The sequence below is a fragment of the Homarus americanus genome, unplaced genomic scaffold, assembly GCF_018991925.1.
Source record: "Homarus americanus isolate GMGI-L3 unplaced genomic scaffold, GMGI_Hamer_2.0 scaffold30535, whole genome shotgun sequence".
Lineage (NCBI taxonomy): Eukaryota > Metazoa > Arthropoda > Malacostraca > Decapoda > Nephropidae > Homarus > Homarus americanus.
In genome coordinates this window covers 5,269,395-5,293,828 of record NW_024732440.1, presented here as the reverse complement: position 1 = coordinate 5,293,828, position 24,434 = coordinate 5,269,395, and the positions used below count along the sequence as shown (strand labels likewise).

Here is a 24,434-nt window from a genome sequence, read left to right as displayed (position 1 = left end):
ACACCCCCCCTCATCAACCTCCTCCCCTCACCCCCCTCACCACCTCACCCCTCACTACCCTCCATACCTCACTTCCCTCACCATACTCCCACTCACTCCTCACTCCTCCTATACCTCACTCCTCTCCTCATACTCACCCCCTCACTCCTCACTACCCTCACTACACTCACCATACTCCTCACCATACCCACTACCCTCACCACACCCTCCTCACTAACCAATCATCTCGCGGTATCAAGGGAATTTCTAGGAGGGGAGGGACTTCTCTCCTTTCTGCGACTTCTACCCTTGTGTACCTACAGGCAGAGGGAGATAAAGAGGAGGTAGAGAGAGAGAGAGAGAGAGAAAGAGGAGGTAGAATGGGAGTGGAGAAGGAGAGAATGAGAAGGCAAAGACAGACTGGGTGGGGGGGGGAGTTCAGCCATCCATGGAGGGAGAGGAAAGACGTTTGGAGGGGAGGGAGGACAATTGCATATGAAGGGGGTGGGGGAGGGAATATAGGATGGGGGAGGGAGGGAGAAGGAATGGGAATTGGAGGGAGGGAGGAAGAAGGCATGGGAATTGGAGGGAAGGAATAGGGGACAGAAGAATGGACGTTTACATGTGGAATGCGTCTAATGGAAGCTGTTGTGTATGCATGAAGCGTTCCGCACACGTAATTGGGTTTCCGACTTGTCACTTAGGTCGACTTTGTGTGTGTCTGTGTGTGTTTGTGTGTGCGTGTGTGTGTGTGTGTAAGTTCGTGAAAATGTGTGCCAGCTAGTTAGTTTATTTCCAATATGTATGTGCGTAAATCTGCATAAAGCTACACCACATCTGCATTATATTATTGTGAACGTAAGCACACACACACACACACACACACACACACACACAATAATAATACTATCAGGCTATCAATAACACACACACATCAATATCATCATTACAATATCACACACACAAGACACAATAACACACACCTTGTTTTAAAACTAAAACCTCATAAAAACAACGATAATGATGGTAGATGTTTGAGAGATAAATCTGACCGAGAGTTTCACGCATCTCAGTTCAGAGGGAGACTGGGGTGGGTGATGGTGGGGGGGTGGGAGGGAGGGGAGGGGAGGAGGGGGGGTGGGAGGAGAGGGAGGGGAGACAGCCATGTAATGAAATGGAATTTAATGCCGGGTGTAATTAGATGTTTGATCGTGGGTTGTATGATGTGTAGGGAAGGGGGGGGGGATTAGGTAGAGGGTGGGAGGGAGAATTGTAAGGGAGAAGAAAGGGGGATTCGTGGATGACGCGGATGAGGGAGAGGTTTCTGGAGGAGAGGGTGAGGGGGTGAGTAGGGGGAGGGTCCTAGAGAAGAGCAGGGTGGGGGGGGGGTGCTGGGTGTGAGCGGGAGGGGGAAGGGTCCTGGAGGGTATAATAGCATCAAGCTACAGCCTGCTTATCTCAGCTTAACGAGCGTTTAACCCGGGCGTAACCCACATACTGACCCCCTAATGCAGTTGTTCCACCCTGTGTTGACCACCGTGAAGTGTGTGTGTGTCGGTCACTTTATTGTTGTTATTATTATTATTATTATTATTATTATTATTATTATTATTATTATTATTATTGTTATTGTTATTATTATTATTATTATTATTATTATTATTGTTATTATTGATGTTATGATTGTTATTATTATTGTTGTTATTAATGTTGTAGTTATTATTTTTATTGTTATTATTGATGTTGTTATTGTTATGTTATTATTATTGTTATTATTATTGTTATTAATGTTGTAGTTAATATTATTTTATTATTTTATTATTATTATTATTAAAGAAGGAAGAGTAATGACAAGAATAGAAAAGAAGTTGGAGAAGATGAAGATGTAAAGAACAAAACAGGAAGAACAATATGAAAAGAAAGAGAGAAAGTAGTATTAACAGAACGTGAGAAGAGGAAGGGGAGGAGGAGGAAGGGGGAGAGGGGGGGAGAAGGAAGAGGGACCATATGTTTCAGCAGGGGTGCTTGTTTCCCTCGGGCAATGTGGAGATGTTGGGAGGAGGAGGGGGTGAGGAGGTGTTGGGAGGAGGGGTGAAAGAGACTGGGGGAGGAGGAAGTGGGGAGGTGTTGGGAGGAGGAGGGAGGGTGTTGGGAGGAGGGAGAGGACTGGGGAGGAGGGAGTGGGGAGGTGTTGGGAGGAGGAGGGGTGAGGAGGTGTTGGGAGGAGGGTAGAGGACTGGGAGGAGGTGGGAGGTGTTGGGAGGAGGGTAGGGACTGGGAGGAGGAAGTGGGGAGGTGTTGGGAGGAGGGAGTGAGAGGGACTGGGAGGAGGAGGGAAATGGGGAGGTATTAGGAGGAAGAAGAAAGGGAGTGAGGATGAGATGGGTGGGAACGTTTTTGGAGGAGGAGAAACGAAGTAGGAAGGTGTTGAGAGAGGGATGTGTTTTGGAGGGAGAGAAAATAGGGGAAAGGGGGAGGTGTAGAAATAGAGAAGCAGAGGGTAGGGATTGAACAAAGGGGACGATTGATGGTCCTTCGGAATGGAGAACTAGGTTCTTGAGTGAGGAAACACACACACACACACACACACACACACACACACACACACACACACACACACACACACACCCACCACCAGTTAGCCATGTTTGTTTACGTCTGAGCAGGAACACGTGTGAGTGCAGGCTCCTGTGTAGCAACTGTGGTGTTGAGCCGACGGCACTCTCTCTCTCTCTCTCATGTTTACCATGTGTGCTCAGTGCTCAGTAAGAATGTATGTTTGGGATATGTAAGTGCATAGGTATTTGTGTGTGTGTGTGTGTGGTAAATTCAGCTGTAGGCACCCTTTATACAAGACTCTCTCCAGGTAGCAGCTCCACCTTCCCTCTCCTCCACCTTCCCTCTCCTCCACCTTCCCTCTCCTCCACCTTAATGTATTCCCCTTCACTGCTCTAGCACCACCCCTAGGCTAGAGAGAGAGAGAGAGAGAGAGAGAACGACAACTTCATTTTAAGAGTGAATGTGTGTTCAGGACTGGAGCAGGAGGAGACACCAGCACTGAGATGGTCGGTAAGGCGTGAGGTGAAGACGACGACAGAAAGTTAAAGAGGAGAGGAGACGAACACCTTGACGTGGCCAGGGTGTTGTGTGATGGGGTGAGGAGGTGGGACGGCAGGAGACAAGTCGAGGAGGCAGCGGGTGGGACGATACACTGTTTGAAAGGATGGGAAACAGAAGGATAGGTAAGGAAGCTAGTGGATGGGAGGAGAGACAATGAATCCTTGGACATATGTTGGTAAAGAGATATAAGGATGGAACTGGTGGGAGGTGAGAAGGATGTTGGGACAGGGTAGGTAGGAGGGAGAGGGATGGTGGAAGAGGATGTGTGGGACGGGTCGGTAGCAGATAGCGAGGGTGGGGCTGTGTTGTTTATTGTATTACACCCCTTTAGCATGGCTCCTGCTCTCTCTCTCTCTCTCTCTCTCTCTCTCTTTTTACATATACTGCCTTCTCCATCCTCCCCCCATCTCTCTCCCAGCCATATCTCCCTCCCTCCCTCCCTTCAAGTGCATGTCTCCTGGCCAGGACGCAAAACTCCCTAATCTCCCTTACCCCCTCCCCTCCCCCCTCCCCTCCTTCAATATTCCACTGGGGAACCGACACCAAAATTTTGATCCTGCAGATATGTGATACTGGTGTTTGTTGAAAGGGGTCTTAGTGGGGAGAAAGAGGGGGTGTTAGTGGGGAGAAGAGGAGGTGTTGATGGGAGAAGAGGAGGTACTGGTGGGGAGAAGAGGAGGTGTTGATGGGAGGAAGAGGGGTGCTGGTGGGGGAGAAAGGGAGGTGTTGAGCTGGGGGAGAAGAGGGATGTTAGTGGGGAGAAGAGGGATGTTGGTGGGGAGAGAGGAGGTGTTGGTGGGGGAGAAGAGGGATGTTGAGTGGGGAGAAAGAGGGGGTGTTGGTGGGAGAAAGAGGTGTTGGTGGGAGAAGAGGGGGGTGTTGAGTGGGGAGAAGAGGGGGTGTTGGTGGGGAGAAGAGGGAGGTGTTGGTGGGGAGAAAGAGGGGTGTTGGTGGGGGAGAGGTGTTGGTGGGGGAGAAAGAGGGAGGAGTGTTGTGGGGAGAAGAGGAGGTGTGTTGGTGGGGAGAGCACTGTACTTTGTGTTGTAGTTTTAAGTTATTACTGCCTCTTAACTACGGCAGGCAGGCAGGTGGCACTATGAACCACGTCTGGCACACAGCTGGGAAAGTTCCAAGACGGGACTCGGTTAGAAACAGCCTTTTAACTTTAAAATTGGTTAGAAAACTTAATCGCTTGTTTGTAATTTATTTAGACGTTCGTGATTGGTGGGTAAGCGAGTTTCTGATTATTTGGCTCTTGATTGGTGGTTTAGTAGGGGTGTCTGATTAGCTGGCTCGTAATTGGTGGTTTAGCACGAGTGTCTGAATAGCTGGCTCGTAATTGGTGGATAAGCGAAGGTATGTGATTAGCTGGCTCGTGAATGGTGGATAAGCGAAGGTGTTTGATTAGCTGACTCGTGATTGGTGGTTTAGCGGGAGTGTCTAATTACCTGGCTCGTAATTGGTGGTTTAGCGAGAGTGTCTGATTAGCTGCTCCTGATTGGTGGTTATCTGGAGTGTTTGATTTGCTGGTTCGTAATTGGTAGTTCAGGGGAGGCATTAGCTGGATCTGACAGTGATTGGTTGTTGTAATCACCCCGGCTAGCCAATAGACAGCGAGTGATGACCTGCATTACTGTCGTTAACCAGGTTGTTAGTGTGTGTCTCTGGACGGGCAGTTATTGGAGGCGGCTTTGGTGTGTGTGTGTGTGTGTGTGTGTGTGTCTGTGTGTGTGTTTATGACTCAAGTGTGAGTACCTCAGGGGAGAGGAAGGGAGGGAGGTAGACAGAGGGGGAGAGGAGGGAGGTAAACAGAGGGGGGTGGGAGGGAGGAGACAGAGGGGGAGGTAAACAGAGGGAGCGGAGGTAGACAGGGGGGAGGGGGGAGGGGAGAGGTAGACAGGGGAGGAAGACAGGGTAGAGGAGGTGATGGGAGGTAGACAGGGGAGAGGAGGGGAGGTAGACAGAGGGGAGAGGAGGGGAGGTAGACAGGGGAGAGGAGGGGAGGTAAACAGAGGGGGTGGAGTGGTGGTAGACAGAGGGGAGGGGAGGTAGACAGGGGAGGAAGACAGGGGAGAGGAGGGGAGGTAGACAGAGAGGAGAGCCATGCCACACAACGTTATGGTTATCGTAACGTCTAATAAAGCGATGTATGGTGGGCTGTTCCCCTCAGTCTCCCCTCAGCCTTTCCCCTCTCTTTTCTCCCTCTCCCTTCTTCCCACCTTCACTTCCCTCTTCCCACATATCCCCTCCCTCTCCCCTTCCCCTTTTATCTGCCTTCCTCTTCTTCTCCCTTCATTTCCCTCATCCTTCCCCTCACTTTTACCCTCCCCTTAGTACACATTGACCCCTCAGGTTGTTAGTATCCTCTCCAATTCCTCTACTTCTCCCCTCACTTTATTCTTCCTCACTGTGTACAGCCCTCAGACTTTTCCCCTCACCCTCCCTACCTTTCTGTTCTTTGCTTTTCCTCCTCCTGTCTCTCCCTTTCCTCTCACTGCCTAACCCGTTCCCTCATCCCTACTTTTCGTTCGTTTTTCCCTCTCCCCTCACCACCCTCCTGTTTTCCCCCATTCCTTCCCTCCTTCTTCCTTCTCTTCCCCTCATCCCACCTTTTTTTGTCTTCCTCCACCTCCTTCCCTCCTTCCCTCACCTGTCTTTTTGTCTCCCCTCCTTCCTCCTCTCTCCTACATTCTTCTCTATCTCTTCACCTCCTTTCTTCCCCTCACCTCCTTTCTTCCCCTCGTCTGCCCCAGGACCACACGTCTCACCTCGCCTGTCTTCCCCTCACTCTTATCTCTCCCTCACCTCCCACTTTGTCACCTCTCTCTCCCCCCTTCCCCTTACCGTCGTCCCCTTGTCTGTCCCAGGGCCACACGTGTCCCCTCTTCACCACCAGGGAGGAAGGGAGAGAAAGGGGCTGGTGGCACCCTCCTCTCCCTGGCACCCTCCCCTCCCCCGGTACCCTCCCCTCCCAGCACCCTCCTCCTGCTTCCCTCCCCTCCCCTAGCACCCTCCCTCCCCGGCACCTCCCCTCCCAAGGCGCCCATCAAGACAACCCTCTCTCCACTATGTCAAGAAGCAGAGGACCTGTGTGTGTGTGTGTGTGTGTGTGTGTGTGTGTGTGTGTGTGTGTGTTTGTTTTTGCAGGCCATTGTATACTTATAATACTTATACATGTGTGTGTATTATGCATGTGTGTGTGTTGTGCATGTACGTGTGTGTGTGTGTGGCTTCATCAGAGATGCAGTAAACAACCACTGTATGAAACCAGCACTATAAAACAACATAATAGTGATAATGGTCTTTTACTAGTGACTTATAGAGAGGAGAGTGGAGAAAGGAAGAGCATAAAGGTAGTTACCGAGGAATGTGGGATACTGTTTATACCAGACAGTGAGGGAGGAGGGGGGATGCTAAAAGGAGGTGAGGAAAAGGAGGAAGACAGGGAGAGGGAGGAGAGATGGAGAGGGAGGGTAGGAGGTAAAAGGAAGGGAAGGGAGGGACAGAGTAAGGGGAGTTGGGGAGGGAGGGAGGGAGTGGGAAGGGAGAGAGAGGGGTAGGGAGGGTGAATTGACAGGGCTGGCTGGCTGGCGGTGATTTGCTGCAACGACACGGCGCTTATAGTCCATTCTCCCTTCTCCCAGCCTCCTCTCCCCTCCCCTCCTTTATATCTCCTCCCCTCCTCTCCTTCTCCTCCCCTGTCTGAGGTAAAAACGTCTGTGTGGTACTTTGCTTTTTTTCCTGTTTATCGTCGCTTTCTTTATCACAAGTGGCTCTCTCTCTCTCTCTCTCTCTCTCTCTCTCTCTCTCTCTCTCTCTCTGTATATGGGTGGCTCCGTTAGTCAGGGTCGTTTATGGTGGACCTGACCTCCGACAACACTCAACTTTATTTCCAGACGTCGTAATTGACTCTAGAGATGCTGGAATTGACTTAAGCTGTCCTAGAACTGACCTATGTATCTTAAGCTGTCCTAGAACTGACCTACGTAACTTGAGATGTCCTGGAACTGACTTAAGCTGTCCTAGAACGGACTTAAGCTGTCCAGGAACTGACCTACGTAACTTGACATGTCCTAAAACTGACTTAAGCTCTCCTAGAACTGACTTACGTTACATTAGAACTGACTTAAGATGTGTTGAAATTCATCTAAGCTACATTAGAATTGACTTCAGGCGTCTGACTGACTTAGGAGAGCCTACTGTAGGTTGACGCGATGTCTTGAGACGATTTTATTCTCCGATGGAAATGACTTTGAGATGCTGGAAATGACTCGAGAAATCCTGGAACTGGATTTAACTCACGAGACATTGGAGAGCGAGATAGAGAGAGAGAGAGAGAGAGAGAGAGAGAGAGAGAGAGAGAGAGAGAGAGAGAGAGAGAGAGAAACAGAGAAAGGAAGGAAAAGAGAGAGAGAAAGATAGAGATAGATTAAAAAAAAAAGACGAGACAGAAAATAGATTGCAAGGGGGAGGGAAAGACGGGACGAGGATTTAAAGAAAAGAACCAAAAAAGAGAAAGAGAATAAGAAAGGTAGATAAGAGAGACAGAGAAAAAACATATGAAGACAGATTAATTAAAACAAATAAGAGAGACGAAGAAGAGAGATTAAAAAAAATGAGAAAAACAATAGAGACAAAAAGAGAGAGAGAGAGAGAGAGAGAGAGAGAGAGAGAGAGAGAGAGAGAGAGAGAGCCCTGGAGACGTCGGCTTTAAGATGGTATCAGGCAGAGAACTCATGAGGGAGGTGTGGCCCTTCTCCTGCCGCTGCTGCTCATGCATGGCGTCTGGCAACCTCCTTGGCCTCGCCACCTCCACTTTCTGACCTCACTTTGGCTTCTCTACCTTCACCTTCACACCACCTTTGGCCTCCCTGCCTTCACTCATACCTCCCTTGGCGCCCTACCTCCACTCATACCTCCTTGGCCTCGCCACCTCCACTTTCTGACCTCACTTTGGCTTCTCTACCTTCACCTTCACACCACCTTTGGCCTCCCTGCCTTCACTCATACCTCCCTTGGCCTTCCTACCTCCACTCATACCTCCTTGGCCTCGCTACCTTCACTTTCTGACCTCCCTTTGGCCTCCCTACCTCCAGTTGAGTTGACTTCGACGTTTATTCTGCGTTTTAGGAGATAGAAAGGGAAGGACACATACATACATACATACATACATACATACATACATACATACATACATACATACATACATACATACATACATACCTACATACATACCTACATACATACCAAACCTCTTGCGGTCTCTGGGGGAGTTGTTGCAGTAGAGTATTAGGAAGGAAGATATGCACCAACAGACCAGGCGTTATGACCCATAAACCTTCTTTAGTGTGGGAAGATCTACTGAATATGGCGCCTCTCTTCCATGTCTCGACAACCACACACACTTACTGTTAACATGCACTTGAGATATGCACTTTAGGGGTTGGACTTACCTGAGATATGTACTTTAGGGTGTTGGACTTATTATTAACATGCACTTGAAATATGCACTTAAGGGAATGGACTTGCTATTAACATGTACGTAAAGGATGACACTTACTGCTGTTAAGTCCTTCACCTCTGAGGAGAGAGAGAGAGAGAGAGAGAGAGCACTAAATTTGAATAAAATATCTTTTCAAGTAAATAATTCCTGGGCTGGAGTGAGTTATTCCATTTATGTTGTGTTTATGTTGTATTTATGTTGTGTTTATGTTGTGTTTATGTTGTGTTTATGTTATGTCTATGTTCCTGTGTTATTCATTAAACATTTATCTATATATACCTACTAGTTTATCCTTGTGTCGTATGTGTATGTATTGTTACCACTACTACTGCTACTACTGCTACTACTACTACTACTACTACTACTGCTACTACTACTTTTTTCTTCTAAAATAGCCTCCATCCTCCCCCAATAGCCATACCTTCGCCGCTATTTTATTACCTTAAAATTAAATATCCTAATACATAAGTAACTACCCTGGCTGTGTTGAGTTAGTTGAGCCGCAGATCTATGCGGCATTCAGTGACTGTTGCCTCATAGTCAATATCTTCGACTGTTGTCCGCTTTGGGGCCCGATGCTCTCGTTCCCCTGAGGCTACTACTACTACTATTACTACTACTACTTTCATTCTTTCTTTCCCCCTTTCCCTTCTTCCTTTTATCTCCTTCGTTTATCTCTGTTTTCTTCCCTCTTCTTTCTCTTTGCTTTCCTCTTTCTTCCCTCCTCTTGTTCTTCTTCCTCCACTCTCTTTACATTCCTCTTCTTTCCTTCTCTTCCTCCCTCTACTCTTCCTACTCCGTTTTCACTTTCCTCTTCTTCCTTCTCTTCCCCTCCTCCTCTTCCTTCTTTGGGTTCACCAGCCACCACCAGCCATATAACAAATAGAGTGGCCACCGCTTGACTTGGTGGGACTCTCCTGTGCCTGGAACTTTCTAGAACTTCCTGTGACCTTTTAGAACTTCCTGGAACCTCATGGAACCGTTTAGAAATTCCTGGAACCTTCTGGAACCATTTATAACTCTCTGGAACCATCTAGAAATCCCTGGAACCTTAGGGAACTTTTTAACTTCCTGGAAACTCCTGGAACCCTAGGGAACTTCCTGGAGCCTTTTAGAACTTCCTGGAACCGTTTTCTAGAACTTATTGGTACCTTTTGGATCATTGTGGAACTTCCTGGAACTTTCTGGAACTGTGTCATCCCTAAACGTAATTTTAGACACGTTTTTACCCAACATTCTGGAATCTTCTGCGTCTTCTGGGAGAGTTTTGTTGGCTTCTGGAACTTTCTGTACTTACCTGGAACTTTTAGGGGATATCTTGTAAATTTAACCCCCTGAAACTTCATGGAAACTTATGAATCCCTCTAGTTGTGGTGTTGGTGGTGGTGATGGTGGTGGTGATGGTGGTATTGGTGGTGGAGATGACAGTGATGATGGTGAAGGTGGTGGTGGTGGTGATGGTGGTGGTGGTGATGGTGGTAGTGGTGGAGGTGTTGGGGAGACAAGACAATGCCTTACCATTAGGGTCGAGCCCAGTTTTGTTTTATGTGGGCCACTCAACCTTAATGCTCCACGCACGCACACCTCAGCCAGGATGGGAGAGGGGGGAGAGGGGAGGGAACAAGAGGAGAGGGAAGAGTGGGAGAGAGAGAGAGAGAGGGGGAAGATGAAGAAAATTTGTCTTGGATAGGTTTATTTGTCTTGATGTGAAAGTGGTGGAGAGACAGAGAGAATGTGAGAGATAAAAGAGACAGTCAGAGAGAATGTGAGAGATAAAAGACAAGACAGAATGTGAGAGAAAAGAGACAGATTGAGAGAATGTGAGAAGTAAAAGAGACAGAATGTGAGAGAGAAAAGGGACAGCGAGAGAGAATGTGAGAGATAAAAGAGACAGACAGAATGTGAGAGAGAAAAGAGACAGCGAGAGAGAATGTGAGAGATGAAAGAGACAGAATGTGAGAGATAAAAGAGACAGATTGAGAGAATGTGAGAAGTAAAAGAGACAGTGAGAGAATGTGAGAGATAAAAGAGACAGAGTGAGAGAATGTAAGAGATATACCGTGGTGTTATTGAGAGTAAGGCAAAAACCACGATGGAAGACTAACAGACAGACAGAAAGACGTGGTTAAAAAAAAACAACAACACTTCCTTCTCTTCCCTAATTACCATCCCCAAAACACGGTACACACACACACACACACACACACACACACACACACACACACACACACACACACTAGGTAAAAAAAAAAACTACCTCCCCTTCTCCGTCATTACTCCCCTAGTAGGCGCTGGAGGGGATGAAGAAGGTGTTTTGCTTCGCCATAATCGTTCCCGAGAAGTTTGTTTTTCACCTTTTATGATTTTCGACCGACCGCCCATAGCGTCAGAAAGTTGGCGGGCAAAACATTTCACTTTCTTAACGTGATGTTGGTTACGATTCACTCCCACCCCCCCCTCCCTTGTCCTTATTTTTCATTTACTTTCAAAAATATTCTCTCTATTTACGTACTGTACTTCCTATGTGCGTGGAAAGTACAACAGAAAAGTCAATAGGATATCCGTTGTTCGACTAAATGTGTGGTAATAGTAGTCAGTGTGTCAACGTCTTGGCAACTCCGATACCTATAGTTGCCAGTACCTCCAGTAGTGTAAACCCCTCGGGCTCAGCTGATTACGGGGGCTACTATCACGGCTAATCAGCTGATTTCTGGTTACACATGTAGATAACACACACACACACGCGCACACACACACTCTCCCTCTCATACACACACACAGTGATATCATGTAGGATAACTCGTAATGCACCAAGTATCTTAGGTGTTATGTGTATCTACGTGTATCATCTATGTGTCTTGTTTATTTTGTATTATCATGTGCTTTCCTCCACACCTTGTTTATCACTACTAGGTTTTGTTATCGCTTGTGTGTGTGTGTGTGTGAAGGTGAGAGATAAAGGAGAAGAGAGAGAGAGAGATAAAAACTCACTTCTAAACAAAGCAAAAATTAAAACAGGAGAGCAACACCGTCATCATTTTCCATCTGTAAAATTTTCCCCCTCCCTCCCTCTCTACATCAAATATTCCAGGACGAAAATAGTAACTAGCAACTGGTAGTAAGGTGTTGACGATTAGCTGGCGCCCGAGGTGAAGGGGTTGCTGATTGGCCGTTAATGATTGCGGGTAATCCAATCACCTCCCGAGTTGGCCCCAAGGAGGAAGGGATGAGATTTTAAAGGTTAATATTACGTAAATGTGATTTATTTATGTTACAACCCCATCATTCGTTCAACAAGTTAGTGTGGTGGGTTACCGACTGTCTGTTTGTCTGTATGTGTGTGCGTGTGTATATACTGTATGTGTTTGTGTGTATATATGTGTTTATATGTATGTGTGTGTGTTTGTGTCCTTATGTATGTGTGTGTTTATGTATGTTTGTGTTTGTGCATATATGTGTATGTTTCTGTACGCCTCTGCATATATTCTGTAAATAGTTGCTGTCTCTCCCCTACTTAGAAATTATGGTCAGTGTAGATGAGATAAAGTTGATGTTAGGGAAAGAAAGTTGATGTTAGGGAAAGAAAGTTGATGTTAGGGAAAGAAAGTTGATGTTAAGGAAAGAAAGTTGATGTTAGGGAAAGAAAGTTGATGTTAGGGAAAGAAAGTTGATGTTAGGGAATGAAAGTTGATGTTAGGGAAAGAAAGTTGATGTTAGGGAAAGAAACTTGATGTTAAGGAAATAAAGTTGATGTCAAGGAAAGAAAGTTGATGTTAGGGAAAGAAACTTGATGTTAAGGAAATAAAGTTGATGTCAAGGAAAGAAAGTTGATGTTAGGGAAAGAAACTTGATGTTAAGGAAATAAAGTTGATGTCAAGGAAAGAAAGTTGATGTTAGGGAAAGAAAGTTGATGTTAGGGAAAGAAAGTTGATGTCAAGGAAAGAAAGTTGATGTTAGGGAAAGAAAGTTGATGTTAGGGAAAGAAACTTGATGTTAGGGAAAGAAAGTTGATGTTAGGGAAAGAGAGTTGATGTTAGGGAAAGAAAGTGAAATGTCTCGGGGAAATAACCTGCTGGGTAAGGTTGTCTATTGAGCATCTGAGTGAAAGATCTCGCGGGGAAACTGGTGAACGGATTGTGGGGAAACTTTAAGAGTATTTTGACGATGATAGCTGAGTGGAACGATAGCTGAGTGGAACGATTGCTAGGTGGAACGAGAGCTGGGTGGAACGATAGCTGGGTGGAACGATTGCTGGGCGGAACGATAGCTGAGCGGAACGATAGCTGGGGTGGAACGATAGCTGGGGTGGAACGATAGCTGGGTGGAACGATAATTTCTCTGAAGGAGGAAGAGGAAGAAGATGAGGAGGAGGGTGTCAAGAGGTCCATTAGGGCTTAACAACCTTTACCTGGGTCTTCCTTCCTCTCTCTCACCCTCTCCCCCACTCCCCTCTCTCCCCCCTCCCCTCCCCTCCCCTCACCTGTCTCTCTCTCCCTCTTCTCTCACTTCAATACACACTGTAGTGAAGCTGTCTCCCCACCCCTCTCCTTCACCCCCCCATTTTTCCTTCATCCCTTCTCCCATCTCCCTCTTTCTTCCTCTTTTCACCCCTCTCCGTTTCTCTTCACCAATTTCCTTCTTTCTCCCCTTCCTTCTTCCCTCTTCCACCTCTCCCTCATCCCCTTCCCCATTTCCTTTCGCGTGTATGTATGTTTAGACTTTTTTGTGCATGTTTACTATATTGATATGGAGTGTGTGTGTGTGTGTGTGTGTGTGTATTGATGTGTGTGTGTGTGTGTGTGTGTGTGTGTGTGTGTGTGTGTGTGTGTGTGTGTGTGACTATTGCTCCCACTAAATTATATACATTTTATACATACAATATATACACCTACATACTGTTATACATACATCCCTTACAGCACCAAGTATTCTCACATACATACATATATACATACATAAATACACACTACTTTGCTGTCACTCGGAATCGAGTATGACGATCATCCAGCAATGATGCAATGATACGAGTTATTAAGGATGTCACCTTCGTTGGTGAGCTCTGAGGTGACTAAAGAGGCCGATACAGGACCGGCAGGGTCACGCACAGATGTTGCACATGTGGGGGGCTACATCTAGTGCGGGAGGGGCGGCGGCAGCGTCTTTCCTGCGTTGGCGCTTGTCTGCCTCGTTATGCAGTCGGGCTAACTGGAAAGTATTGACACCTTCTCGTGTGGTGTTCCTCCAAGCGTTAGGATGTGGGGTAATCGTCTCCCAGGTGACGAGGTCGATTTGGCACTTTTTCAGGTTTGTCCTTATACCTTTTCAGTTACCCGCCGGCGTTACGTGTACTATTCGTTAGGTGACTGTAAAGTAGCTGCTTTGGCAGTCTACTGTCATCAATGCGGGTAACATAGCCAGTCCAGCGTAGTTGTTCGCGTTCTAGAAATATCCCCCAGTATCAGTAAGGTTAGATAAGACAGGTTGTGACCTCCCTAAACCCAGCCAGATTAAAGGGGTGAAGCTTCTTTGAGGGGAAAAAATTACAAGAAATTTAATAACGATTCCAACTTTCTCGGCAGCGTCTTGAGGCAGTTTTTACAACGTGCTCCCGACTTGATGAAGAAGTTAATGAATAATTCTGAAAGAGATTTATATTTTGTTCTGTGTGTGTGTGTGTGTGTGTTTTAAAGATGGTAGATGAAGATGAATTAAGATAGAGCAGAGAAACCTAATCTAACCTAATCTATACTAATCTATGATAACACTCTCTCTCTCTCTCTCTCTCTCTCTCTCTCTCTCAGCACCATTATGTTTAGTCCCGTGAATAATTAAGACCTCGAGACAGTATATATGTTGTTCAAGTTTAATAAACCTCTATGTTAACTAGTGTGGCCTCGACAAGCACTTCATATATCAGTTAAGTGTTTAGTAATCTCCTGAGAACTGTGGGGGTCACTGGGGGGGTGAGGGAAGGAAGGAAGATAAGAATGGAGCACGATCGGGAAGAAGGAGGAAGATAGGAAACAAAGAATGGAAGAAGGAGGGAGGATGGAAGGAAGAAGATAATGGGAGGGAGGAAGGAAGCAAGGAGAGATAGGAAAACAAGAATGTAAGAAGGGAGGAGGAGGAAAATAAAAGAACGGAAGTCAGGGAGGAGGATAGGGTGGGAGTCAGTTATCAGTGCACAGTGAAGCCTTCAGGGAATTGAGGTTAGAGGTTAGAGTCTTCCTCTATCAGTTCAGGCCAGACAGACTCTCAGTATGATAAGAATGATAAGTCCTCGTAATGATAATAATAATAATAATAATGATAATAATAATGTATTTGTAATTCATATACTATCCCAATACAAATAACACAACGAAACAACACAAACAAACAAACATAACACATCCAAACAACACACCCAAACAATTCAAACCAACACACACACACTCATCGATCCACACACACACACACACACACACACTTCTTCATGTTGTTAATTTGCATATAAAGTATTCAACAAAGTCAATCTTTCTTAAGCTGCACATCTATTACAGCGTTTCATATCAGTTCTCGGTGTAGAGGTAATAATAATAATAATAATAATAACCGGTTTATTGAAAAAGATCTGCAGCCCGAAGGCTGAAAATATACATTGGACATAAATGACTTATTACATACATTGGTGGTTTAACAAAAGCCTTCATTAGAGAAAGGTAAAGGAACATACAGTGAACAAACAGATTAATGTTTACACACGTAGATCATGTGAGCTGAGGTGTTGAACAGCAGACACGTAGTGTAGTAACTCCCTCACAGATGGCGTTATGAGGGCCCTGATGAAGTAGTAATTCCCTCACAGATGGTATTATGAGGGCCTGATGTGGTGTAGTAAATCCCTCACAGATGGTGTATGAGGGGCCTGATGTGGTGTAATAATTCCCCCACAGATGGTGTTATGAGGGGCATCACGTGGTGTAGTAATTCCCTCACAGATGGTGTTATGAGGGCATCACGTGGTAGTAATTTCTCACAGATGGTGTATGAGGGCCTGATGTGGTGTAATACCCCCACAGATGGTGTTATGAGGGATCACGTGGTGTAGTAATTCTCACAGATGGTGTTATGAGGGCATCACGTGGTGTAGTACTTCTCACAGATGGTGTATGAGGGGCCTGATGTGTAATAATTCCCCACAGATGGTGTTATGAGGGGATCATGGTGTAGTAATTCCTCACAGATGGTGTTATGAGGGCATCACGTGGTGTAGTAATTTCTCACAGGTTGTGTATGAGGGGCCTGATGTGGTGTAATAATTCCCCACAGATGGTGTTATGAGGGCATCACGTGGTGTAGTAATCCCCACAGATGGTGTTATGAGGGGCATCACGTGGTGCAGTAATTTCTCACAGATGGTGTATGAGGGGCCTGATGTGGTGTAGTAATTCCCCACAGATGGTGTTATGAGGAACCTCACATGATGCTGTAGCAACTCATACTACGTGGTGTCGTAGCATCATGTGTGAGTGTTAGCTTGGGTACGACTCGGCTGTTACTGTTGAGTTGTTTTTCGCTGACTTAAGCACTGTTCACCACCATTCAACACTGGTTCCATTCCTTTCCCCAAATAGTAACTTCTGGCGAGAACTTGTTGATATTCCGGTGGGGAGGAGGGTTCAGGGAGGAGTTGGTACGGGCCAACATAATAGTTGACGTGGCTGCTGCTAGAGCAGCGACAGGTGCGTTCTTTGACCCGTCTTGACCGTCGGTGGTCAAGGATGTAGTGTGTGTGTGTGTGTGTGTGTAAATACCTAAACTGACCTGGCCCTTCATTAAGCATGTATAGTAATTAAAGGTGAGTTTTTAGAATCAGTTCAGATGGTGAGAGTCACATTGATAATTAAGACCTTTAAACACACACACACACACACACACACACACACACACACACACACACACACACACGGTAAGTCCTCCAAACTATAAAATGTTCAAGCACCCTTAACCTCTTGTACTGACTCCACCAAAACTCTTGACTTGACCTGACCCGTCCTGACTTGCCCTGTCCCTTATTATAGGTGATTGAATGTCCCTAACTAAGGTCGTCTCTGTACTGTAATTTTGATGACGTATTTAGAAGTTAAATCTTTATGTATTAACTTCAGTCAACCAATGAGGTGTTTTCTTAACTTCAGTCAACCAATGAGGTGTTTTCTTAACTTCAGTCAACCAATGAGGTGTTTTCTTACTGATGTTAATGAGGTGTTGGGAGGTGTGTGGTATAGTACAGGTGTTGGGAGGTGTGAGGGGTATAGTACAGGTGTTGGGAGGTGTGGGGTAGTATAGTACAGGTGTTGGGAGGTGTGAGGGAGTATAGTACAGGTGTTGGGAGGTGTGGGGGAGATAGTACAGGTGTTGGGAGTGTGAGGGAGTATAGTACAGGTGTTGGGAGGTGTCAGGTGTTGGGAGGTGTGTATAGTACAGGTGTTGGGAGGTGTGTATAGTGCAGGTGTTGGGAGATGTGAGGTAGTATAGTACAGGTGTTGGGAGGTGTGAGGGAGTATAGTGCAGGTGTTGGGAGGTGTGGGGAGCATAGTACAGGGTGTTGGGAGATGTGAGGTAGTATAGCAGGTGTTGGGAGGTGTGGGAGGGAGTATAGTGCAGGTGTGTGGGAGGTGTGGAGGTAGTAGTACAGGTGTTGGAGGTGTGTGGGTAGTAGTACAGGTGTTAGGAGGTGAGGGAGTATAGTACAGGTGTTGGGAGGTGGGGTAGTGTGTTGGGAGGTGTGTGTAGTAGTACAGGTGTTGGGAGGTGAGGGAGTATAGTACAGGTGTTAGGAGGTGTGGAGGTAGTAGTACAGGTGTTGGGAGGTGAGGGGTAGTAGGCACAGGTGTTGGGAGGTGTGGGGGTAGTACAGGTGTTGGGAGGTTAGTAGTACAGGTGTTGGGAGGTGGGGTAGTAGGCACAGGTGTTGGGAGGTGTGTAGGAGGGAGTATAGTACAGGTGTTGGGAGGTGTGTGTGAGGTAGTAGTACAGGTGTTGGGAGGTGTGAGGGAGTATAGTACAGGTGTTGGGAGGTGTGGGGTAGTACAGGTGTTGGGAGGTGTGAGGGAGTAGTAGTACAGGTGTTGTGAGGTGTGAGGTAGTAGTACAGGTGTTGGGAGGTGTGGGGTAGTAGTACAGGTGTTGGGAGGTGTGGGGTAGTACAGGTGTTGGGAGGTGTGGGGTAGTAGGGTGTTGGAGTAGTGCAGGTGTTGGGAGGTACAGGTGTTGGGAGGTGTGAGGTAGTATAGTACAGGTGTTGGGAGGTGAGTGGTAGTAGTACAGGTGTTGGGAGGTGTGGGGTAGTAGTACAGGTGTTGGGAGGTGTGGGGTAGTAGTACAGGTGTTGGGAGGTGTGGGGGTAGTACAGGTGTTGGGAGGTGTGAGGGAGTATAGTACAGGTGTTGGGAGGTGTGAGGGTATAGCACAGGTGTGAGGTAGTAGTACAGGTGTTGGGAGGTGGGGTAGTACACAGGTGTTGGGAGGTGTACAGGTGTTGGGAGGTGTGGGGTAGTAGTACAGGTGTTGGGAGGTGGAGGGAGTAGTACAGGCATTGGGAGTGTGTGGGGTAGTAGTACAGGTGTTAGAGGCGTGGGGTAGTAGCACAGGTGTTGGGAGGTGTGGGAGGGAGTATAGTACAGGTGTTGGAGGGTGGGGTAGTAGTACAGGTGTTGGGAGGTGGGGTAGTAGTACAGGTGTTGGGAGGTGTGGAGAGGTGTGGGAGGTGTGGGGTAGTAGGTGTTGGGAGGTGTGAGGGAGTACAGGTGTTGGGAGGCGGGGTAGTAGTACAGGTGTTGGGAGGTGTGGGAGGAGTACAGGTGTTGGGAGGTGTGAGGGGGAGTATAGTACAGGTGTGTTGGGAGGTGTGGGGGAGTAGTACAGGTGTTGGGAGGTGTGAGGAGTAGTACAGGTGTTAGGAGGTGTGGGGTAGTAGTACAGGTGTTGGGAGGTGGGGGTAGTACAGGTGTTGGGAGGTGTGAGGGAGTATAGTACAGGTGTTGGGAGGTGTGGGGTAGTAGTACAGGTGTTGGGAGGTGTGAGGGAGTATAGTACAGGTGTTAGGAGGCGTGGGGTAGTAGTACAGGTGTTGGGAGGTGTGAGGGAGTATAGTACAGGTGTTGGGAGATGTGGGGTAGTAGTACAGGTGTTGGGAGGTGTGAGGGAGTATATTACAGGTGTTGGGAGGTGTGGGGTAGTAGTACAGGCATTTGGAGGATTTGGTTGTCATCTTAAAAGACTTAGGACCAGCCAGGCCCCGACAGGTGAGGTGGGCACCAAACTAAAGGGAGCAAAAAAGGAACTTCTGGAATCGTTTTCGGGTAAACTAGGAGGCTGTAACTGACATCCAAAAGGAACTACTGACGAAACAAACTGTACGTATTTCTTTAATAGGACACAGTAGTTGTAATGGAAAGTGAAATAAATACAAAGTAAACAACAATATTGACATAATTGAGACCCCCGAGTGCTGTAGCTCTCTTGAAGAAAACACCTCGTTCTTATTCAGGAGTCACGCAGCATCTAACATCGTCAATAACCTCCTCACATTAACCTCCTCCTGCGGGAGAGGTGAGCGGGGAAGGCTATCGGCCCCTCGCTGTAATGTTTGATAAAAAGAGTTGGGAAAATGTACCCCCATCGAGGCGCTTATGAGAGCCGAGGGAGCTATGAATATGTAGATTAGGGCTGCCACCTCTAACACACTAGTGACCACACCACACCATCCACACACCACACACACCACATCACACCACCATACAATCCACAGTCACACTACACCACACCACCATACACACCACAGTCACACCTCACCACAGTCCCACCACCACAGTCACACCTCACCACAATCCCACCACCACAGTCACACCTCACCACAATCCCACCACCACAGTCACACCTCACCACAATCCCACCACCACAGTCACACCTCACCACAATCCCACCACCACACCCATAACACACCATCACCATTTTCCATTGAACAAACTGTACTGCACATTTCCCCGTTAGGTTAGGTTAGGTTATACACTGGAATGACTTCACCAACTTTAACCTAACCTAACCTAAACGAGGAGAGAGAAAAAGAAGAATGAAAAAGAAGACGAGGAGAGGGAAGGGGAGGGAGGAGGAAAAAGGAAAAAATTAAAACTACAACCGAAGAAGGAAGACCGAGAGGATGAAGAATAAAACCCTAAAGAGTGGGGAGAAGGAAAAAGAAGAAGACGAAAAGAAGAAAGAATGGGAAGGAGGAGGAAATGATAAAGAAGAAGAAGGAAGGGAGGAGGAAGACAGGGGTGGGTAGCCGAAAGTGGACAACGAACACTTGGCATGGCGCCATCTCTCCAGTCTGCCTTCCTCTTTAAGTCCCGTTTTCTTTGGAGGAAAAGCTCGACAGTGATACCAAACGAGAAACACGACCCCTTACCTTTAAAGCCACTTCTAAGTACGGTTGATTATAGACTCGTGCTGTTGGTGATACTTATTTTATTGTATTACATGGTATTTGATAATTACAGGTACAGATAGTTGTTTTACAGGTTCCTTAAAGACTTTTACACTTACAGGTGGAAAGGATCGTTTTCTGTTAGTGTTGGTAATATTTGTTTGCTCATATTTTTCATGTTAATGTCGATAAATGTGTTTTTTTTATTTTGTTTTTGAAGAGATAATGTGTTATTTTATAATGTGTGTGTGTGTGTGTGTGTGTGTGTGTGTGTGTGTGTGTGTGTGTGTGTGTGTGTGTTAGAGAGTGCATACGTTACAATGCATACTCTAGTACACACACACGCTCGCAAACATACTATACACACACACACACACTGACGTCACTACTACTACCTTCAGTACCAACGTCATAAATATTATCATTAATTCTGACGTCACGTTATCAAGTAGCACCTCCAAGTATCTCGAAGTGTCATGTTTACCGTCTCGCTATTGGTCCATTCTCCCGTTAATCATGGTGATGGTAGTACAGGTAGTTGAGTCACTGGTCCTGATAACACACACACACACACACACACACACACGGTAGTCATCTTATTACAACATTTCTATGGGATTTTTGGGCGACAACCTAATTCTCTGAAGCATTATGGAATATTTGACTGAAATAGATGCAGGGTGATGAGTGTGAAAGAGAGAGTGGTGTGTGAGAGTGTTGGGAGAGGGGGGGGGGAGGGGTATGTGTATGTAAATAAAGAGGGAGAAGCCACAACAACAACTACCTGCACTGCCAAGAGGGTAGACGAGAGACCTTTATACTATATGCTGCCACCATCACCACCATCCATGACCCAACAAGTATAAGGTTAACAGGATAGATGTAGTACCAGGATGTTGATGGTTAATGGCAGGAAATTTAATAGACAGACATGATAATCAAGGAAGTTGCTGATTCGACGTGATACAAAACAGGATGTTAATTCGACGTGATATCATTTGGAATATCTTGAAATGCCAATATAATCTGAGAGAAGTGCGTAACATACATACCTGTACATACATACATACATACATACATACATACATACATACATACATACAAGTAAATCACTGTAGGTGCGCGTGATCTAGGTATATGCTGATAACCACAAGGAAAGAAGAAAACACGTAATGGATTCTTCTTTCCTTGTGGTTATCAGCACATACTTACATACTGTACATATGACAGAGTTGTACACAAAATTCAGGCTAACTATGAGTGATAATGAATGACGGTGGTTGAATGTTTTACTTTGATTGGTTACATTAGGAAAACGTTCAAAGCTTAAACCGTCAGGGTAAAAAACGTTCAAAGCTTAAAACGTCAGGGTTAGAAATATTCAAAGCTTAAAACGTCAGGGTTAGAAACGTTCAAGGCTTAAAGCGTCAGGGTTAGAAACGTTCTTAAAACGTCAGGGTCAGAAACGTTCTTAAAACGTCAGGGTAGAAACGTTCAAGGCTTAAAACGTCAGGGTTAGAAGCGTTCAAGGCTTAAAACGTCAGGGTTAGAAGCGTTCAAGGCTTAAAACGTCAGGGTTAGAAACGGTCTTAAAACGTCAGGGTCAGAAACGTTCTTAGAACGTCAGGGTTAGAAACGTTCTTAAAACGTCAGGGTAGAAACGTTCAAGGCTTAAAACGTCAGGGTTAGAAACGTTCTTAAAACGTCAGGGTCAGAAACGTTCTTAAAACGTCAGGGTCAGAAACGTTCTTAAAACGTCAGGGCTAGAAACGTTCAAGGCTTAAAACGTCATCTGTTGTGGACTAGAGATTATATTTATTTGTTTAATTTGATCTCCCTGGTGTGTGTGTGTGTGTGTGTGTGTGTAAACGCTACTCGCACTTATTTTTTGAGTCCTCACTACTACTCAGAATACATTCACTCCTCACAAACGAAAACAAATAATCTGTCAGTCAAGTCAGGAGAGGCGGAGGTCGACCGAACTAAATGCTACTGTCTCGGATAAGGGAGGTATGCAGTATATAACTGACGGTATGTTGGTATGCTAGACTATACATACCTGAGTATATTGCCGTGTTGGTGTCTGTATACATTTGGGTAGTATTGGTGATACATATTCAGCTCCTGCGTGTTGGTTTGGCTTCGTATACAGTATACCTTGGTCTTCCTGAGCTTGTGTATGTGCTCATTGCGTATTGTTGCCGTTTACCTGTAATTTAAGACTATACCTTACGAATTGGTTTGCCCTGTATATAGTTCTTATTGCATCGTGGTGGTATCGGTACTGCTGCAGTGATTACCATGACAGCATTGTATATCCTGGTATGTGTGAGTCAAGACAGTCACTTGCTTCCGGCGTGAAATCCCAGCGTGAAACACAATGAAAGTCGACGAAAGATGACGACACAGGCATGCTATTCACCCATCTTATCGTAACTTATTTCATTATCTATGAATGGTCGAGGAGCTTCTGAGCCACTAAACTCCTCCCAGTTGACGCTTAGCAATCCGGCCAGAAGTATATAACCATCGTGGAAGGGTAGTTTGCCTATAGTTAACGAGCGTTTGGGGGGACCAGTGACGAGTGGCGGCGGACGTTCGTGTAAACTCTTGTTTTTTTTGTTTTTTTGTTTTTTTAGTCACTAACGGTGGTCGTGGTGGACGGTGGTCGAGGCATTGCGGTGGTGTTGTTGTGGTGTGATCCTGTAGGGGGACCTTGATGAAACTTTAACCCCGTCAGGAATTACGGTCAAGAAACTTAACCCGGTGAAACATATTTAAATAACATTGGACAACGGGAAAATAAATTTACGTTGTGATAAACCGCTTAAGATTGTTGTTGTGAACTGACACTAAGGTGGTGGTGGAGGGGGGGCCATCTGGGTGTTGTCTGCCGTGAAAAGAAGGTTCCATGTGTGCTCTTGAGCGTATTCTTCCTCGTGTCGTGTGGCAGTGGTCGTGATGAAGCTGCCTAAGGTTATGAAGACGAGATCGGAGTCCTCCCTCTGGTAAGAAATGATTGTTGTGGTTATAATTCCTGACTGTTGTATAGGGATTAACCTCTGAACTATAACCCTCTAGAAAGAACATTATTTATGATTACTTCTGGTTGTAGTTGTGATTAATCGTGAACATAATTTCAGTTATTGGAGGAAACAATTTTAAATAACTCTGTTTATTGAGACTTAACCAACTAGCTATCGTTACAATTATACCTGTGACATAAGGGGTTCAGTTTCTCATTATAGGGATTCAGTTTCTCATTAAAGGGATTCAGTTTCTCATTAAAGGGATCCAGTTTCTCATTAAAGGGATCCAGTTTCTCATTACAGGGATCCAGTTTCTAATTACAGGGATTCAGTTTCTCATTAATGGGATTCAGTTTCTCATTATAGGGATTCAGTTCCTTATTAAAGGGATTCAGTTTCTCATTAATGGGATTCAGTTTCTCATTATAGGGATTCAGTTCCGCATTAAAGGGATTCAGTTCCTTATTAAAGGGATTCAGTTTCTCATTAATGGGATTCAGTTTCTCATTATAGGGATTCAGTTCCGCATTAAAGGGATTCAGCTCCTTATTCAAGGGATCCAGCTTCTCATTAATGGGATTCAGTTTCTCATTATAGGGATTCAGTTCCGCATTAAAGGGATTCAGTTCCTTATTAAAGGGATCCAGCTTCTCATTAAAGGAAGGTTAACACTTTCCATTTACTAATTACTCGTTAACATAAGACCTTACCAATGGGGAAAGTTCTTAGAGAATTTGAAAGCCATTCGTAGGAAAGTGAACTTGTAGTCATTGGTCTGAGAGGCGCGTCTGGGGAGTTCAGTGGACTGTAGCACGGGTCTTTGGTCTATAATTATTATGAGTGGGGCTTGTTCGTTAATGTGTTTCTAGGTGGTAAAGGTGTTGTCTTAGGTGGTTAAGGTGTTGTCGTAGATGGTTAAGGTGTTTCTTAGGTGATAAAGGTGTTTCTTAGGTGGTTAAGGTGTTGTCTGGGTGGTAAAGGTGATTCTAGGTTCCCACGTTTAAGGTTCTTTTCTTCACTTTTTTTATACACTGCGAACCTATTGACAGAAAAAGGAAACCTCTTCAATTTACTTTACGCAGCAGCAGCAGCAGCAGGAGGAGGAAGAAGGCAGTAGCTAACCTCAGCGATTTTAATGCATCGACAAATTGACAAAAAATCATCAGTGAACTATAGCAGGAACGAAGCACTTAGCGATAAAAAGTTGTTTGAGAGTTATGGCCTCGAAAATATTGTTGGAACTAGCTGGACGTAAATCCTCTCTCGCAGCGCTCCCATAAAGTTAGATTTTATTTTTATTTTATTTTTTTAGTGTAACAAAAGTTCTTAAATA

At 45.7% G+C, this 24,434-nt stretch overlaps 1 protein-coding gene across 5 annotated transcripts in view; it reads left to right on the top strand.

Moving 5' to 3' along the window:
* The first annotated feature begins 22,629 nt into the window (after nt 1–22,629).
* The window catches only part of LOC121868782 (protein shank-like), a 77,540-nt gene continuing 75,735 nt past the window's right edge, over nt 22,630–24,434 (top strand). For all 5 annotated transcript variants that reach the window (XM_042369691.1, XM_042369693.1, XM_042369692.1 and 2 more), the window contains exon 1: nt 22,630–23,080. In XM_042369691.1, coding sequence (XP_042225625.1) covers nt 23,034–23,080 — 47 coding nt within the window. In that variant the 5' untranslated portion in view covers nt 22,630–23,033. The remainder of the gene's footprint in view (nt 23,081–24,434) is intronic.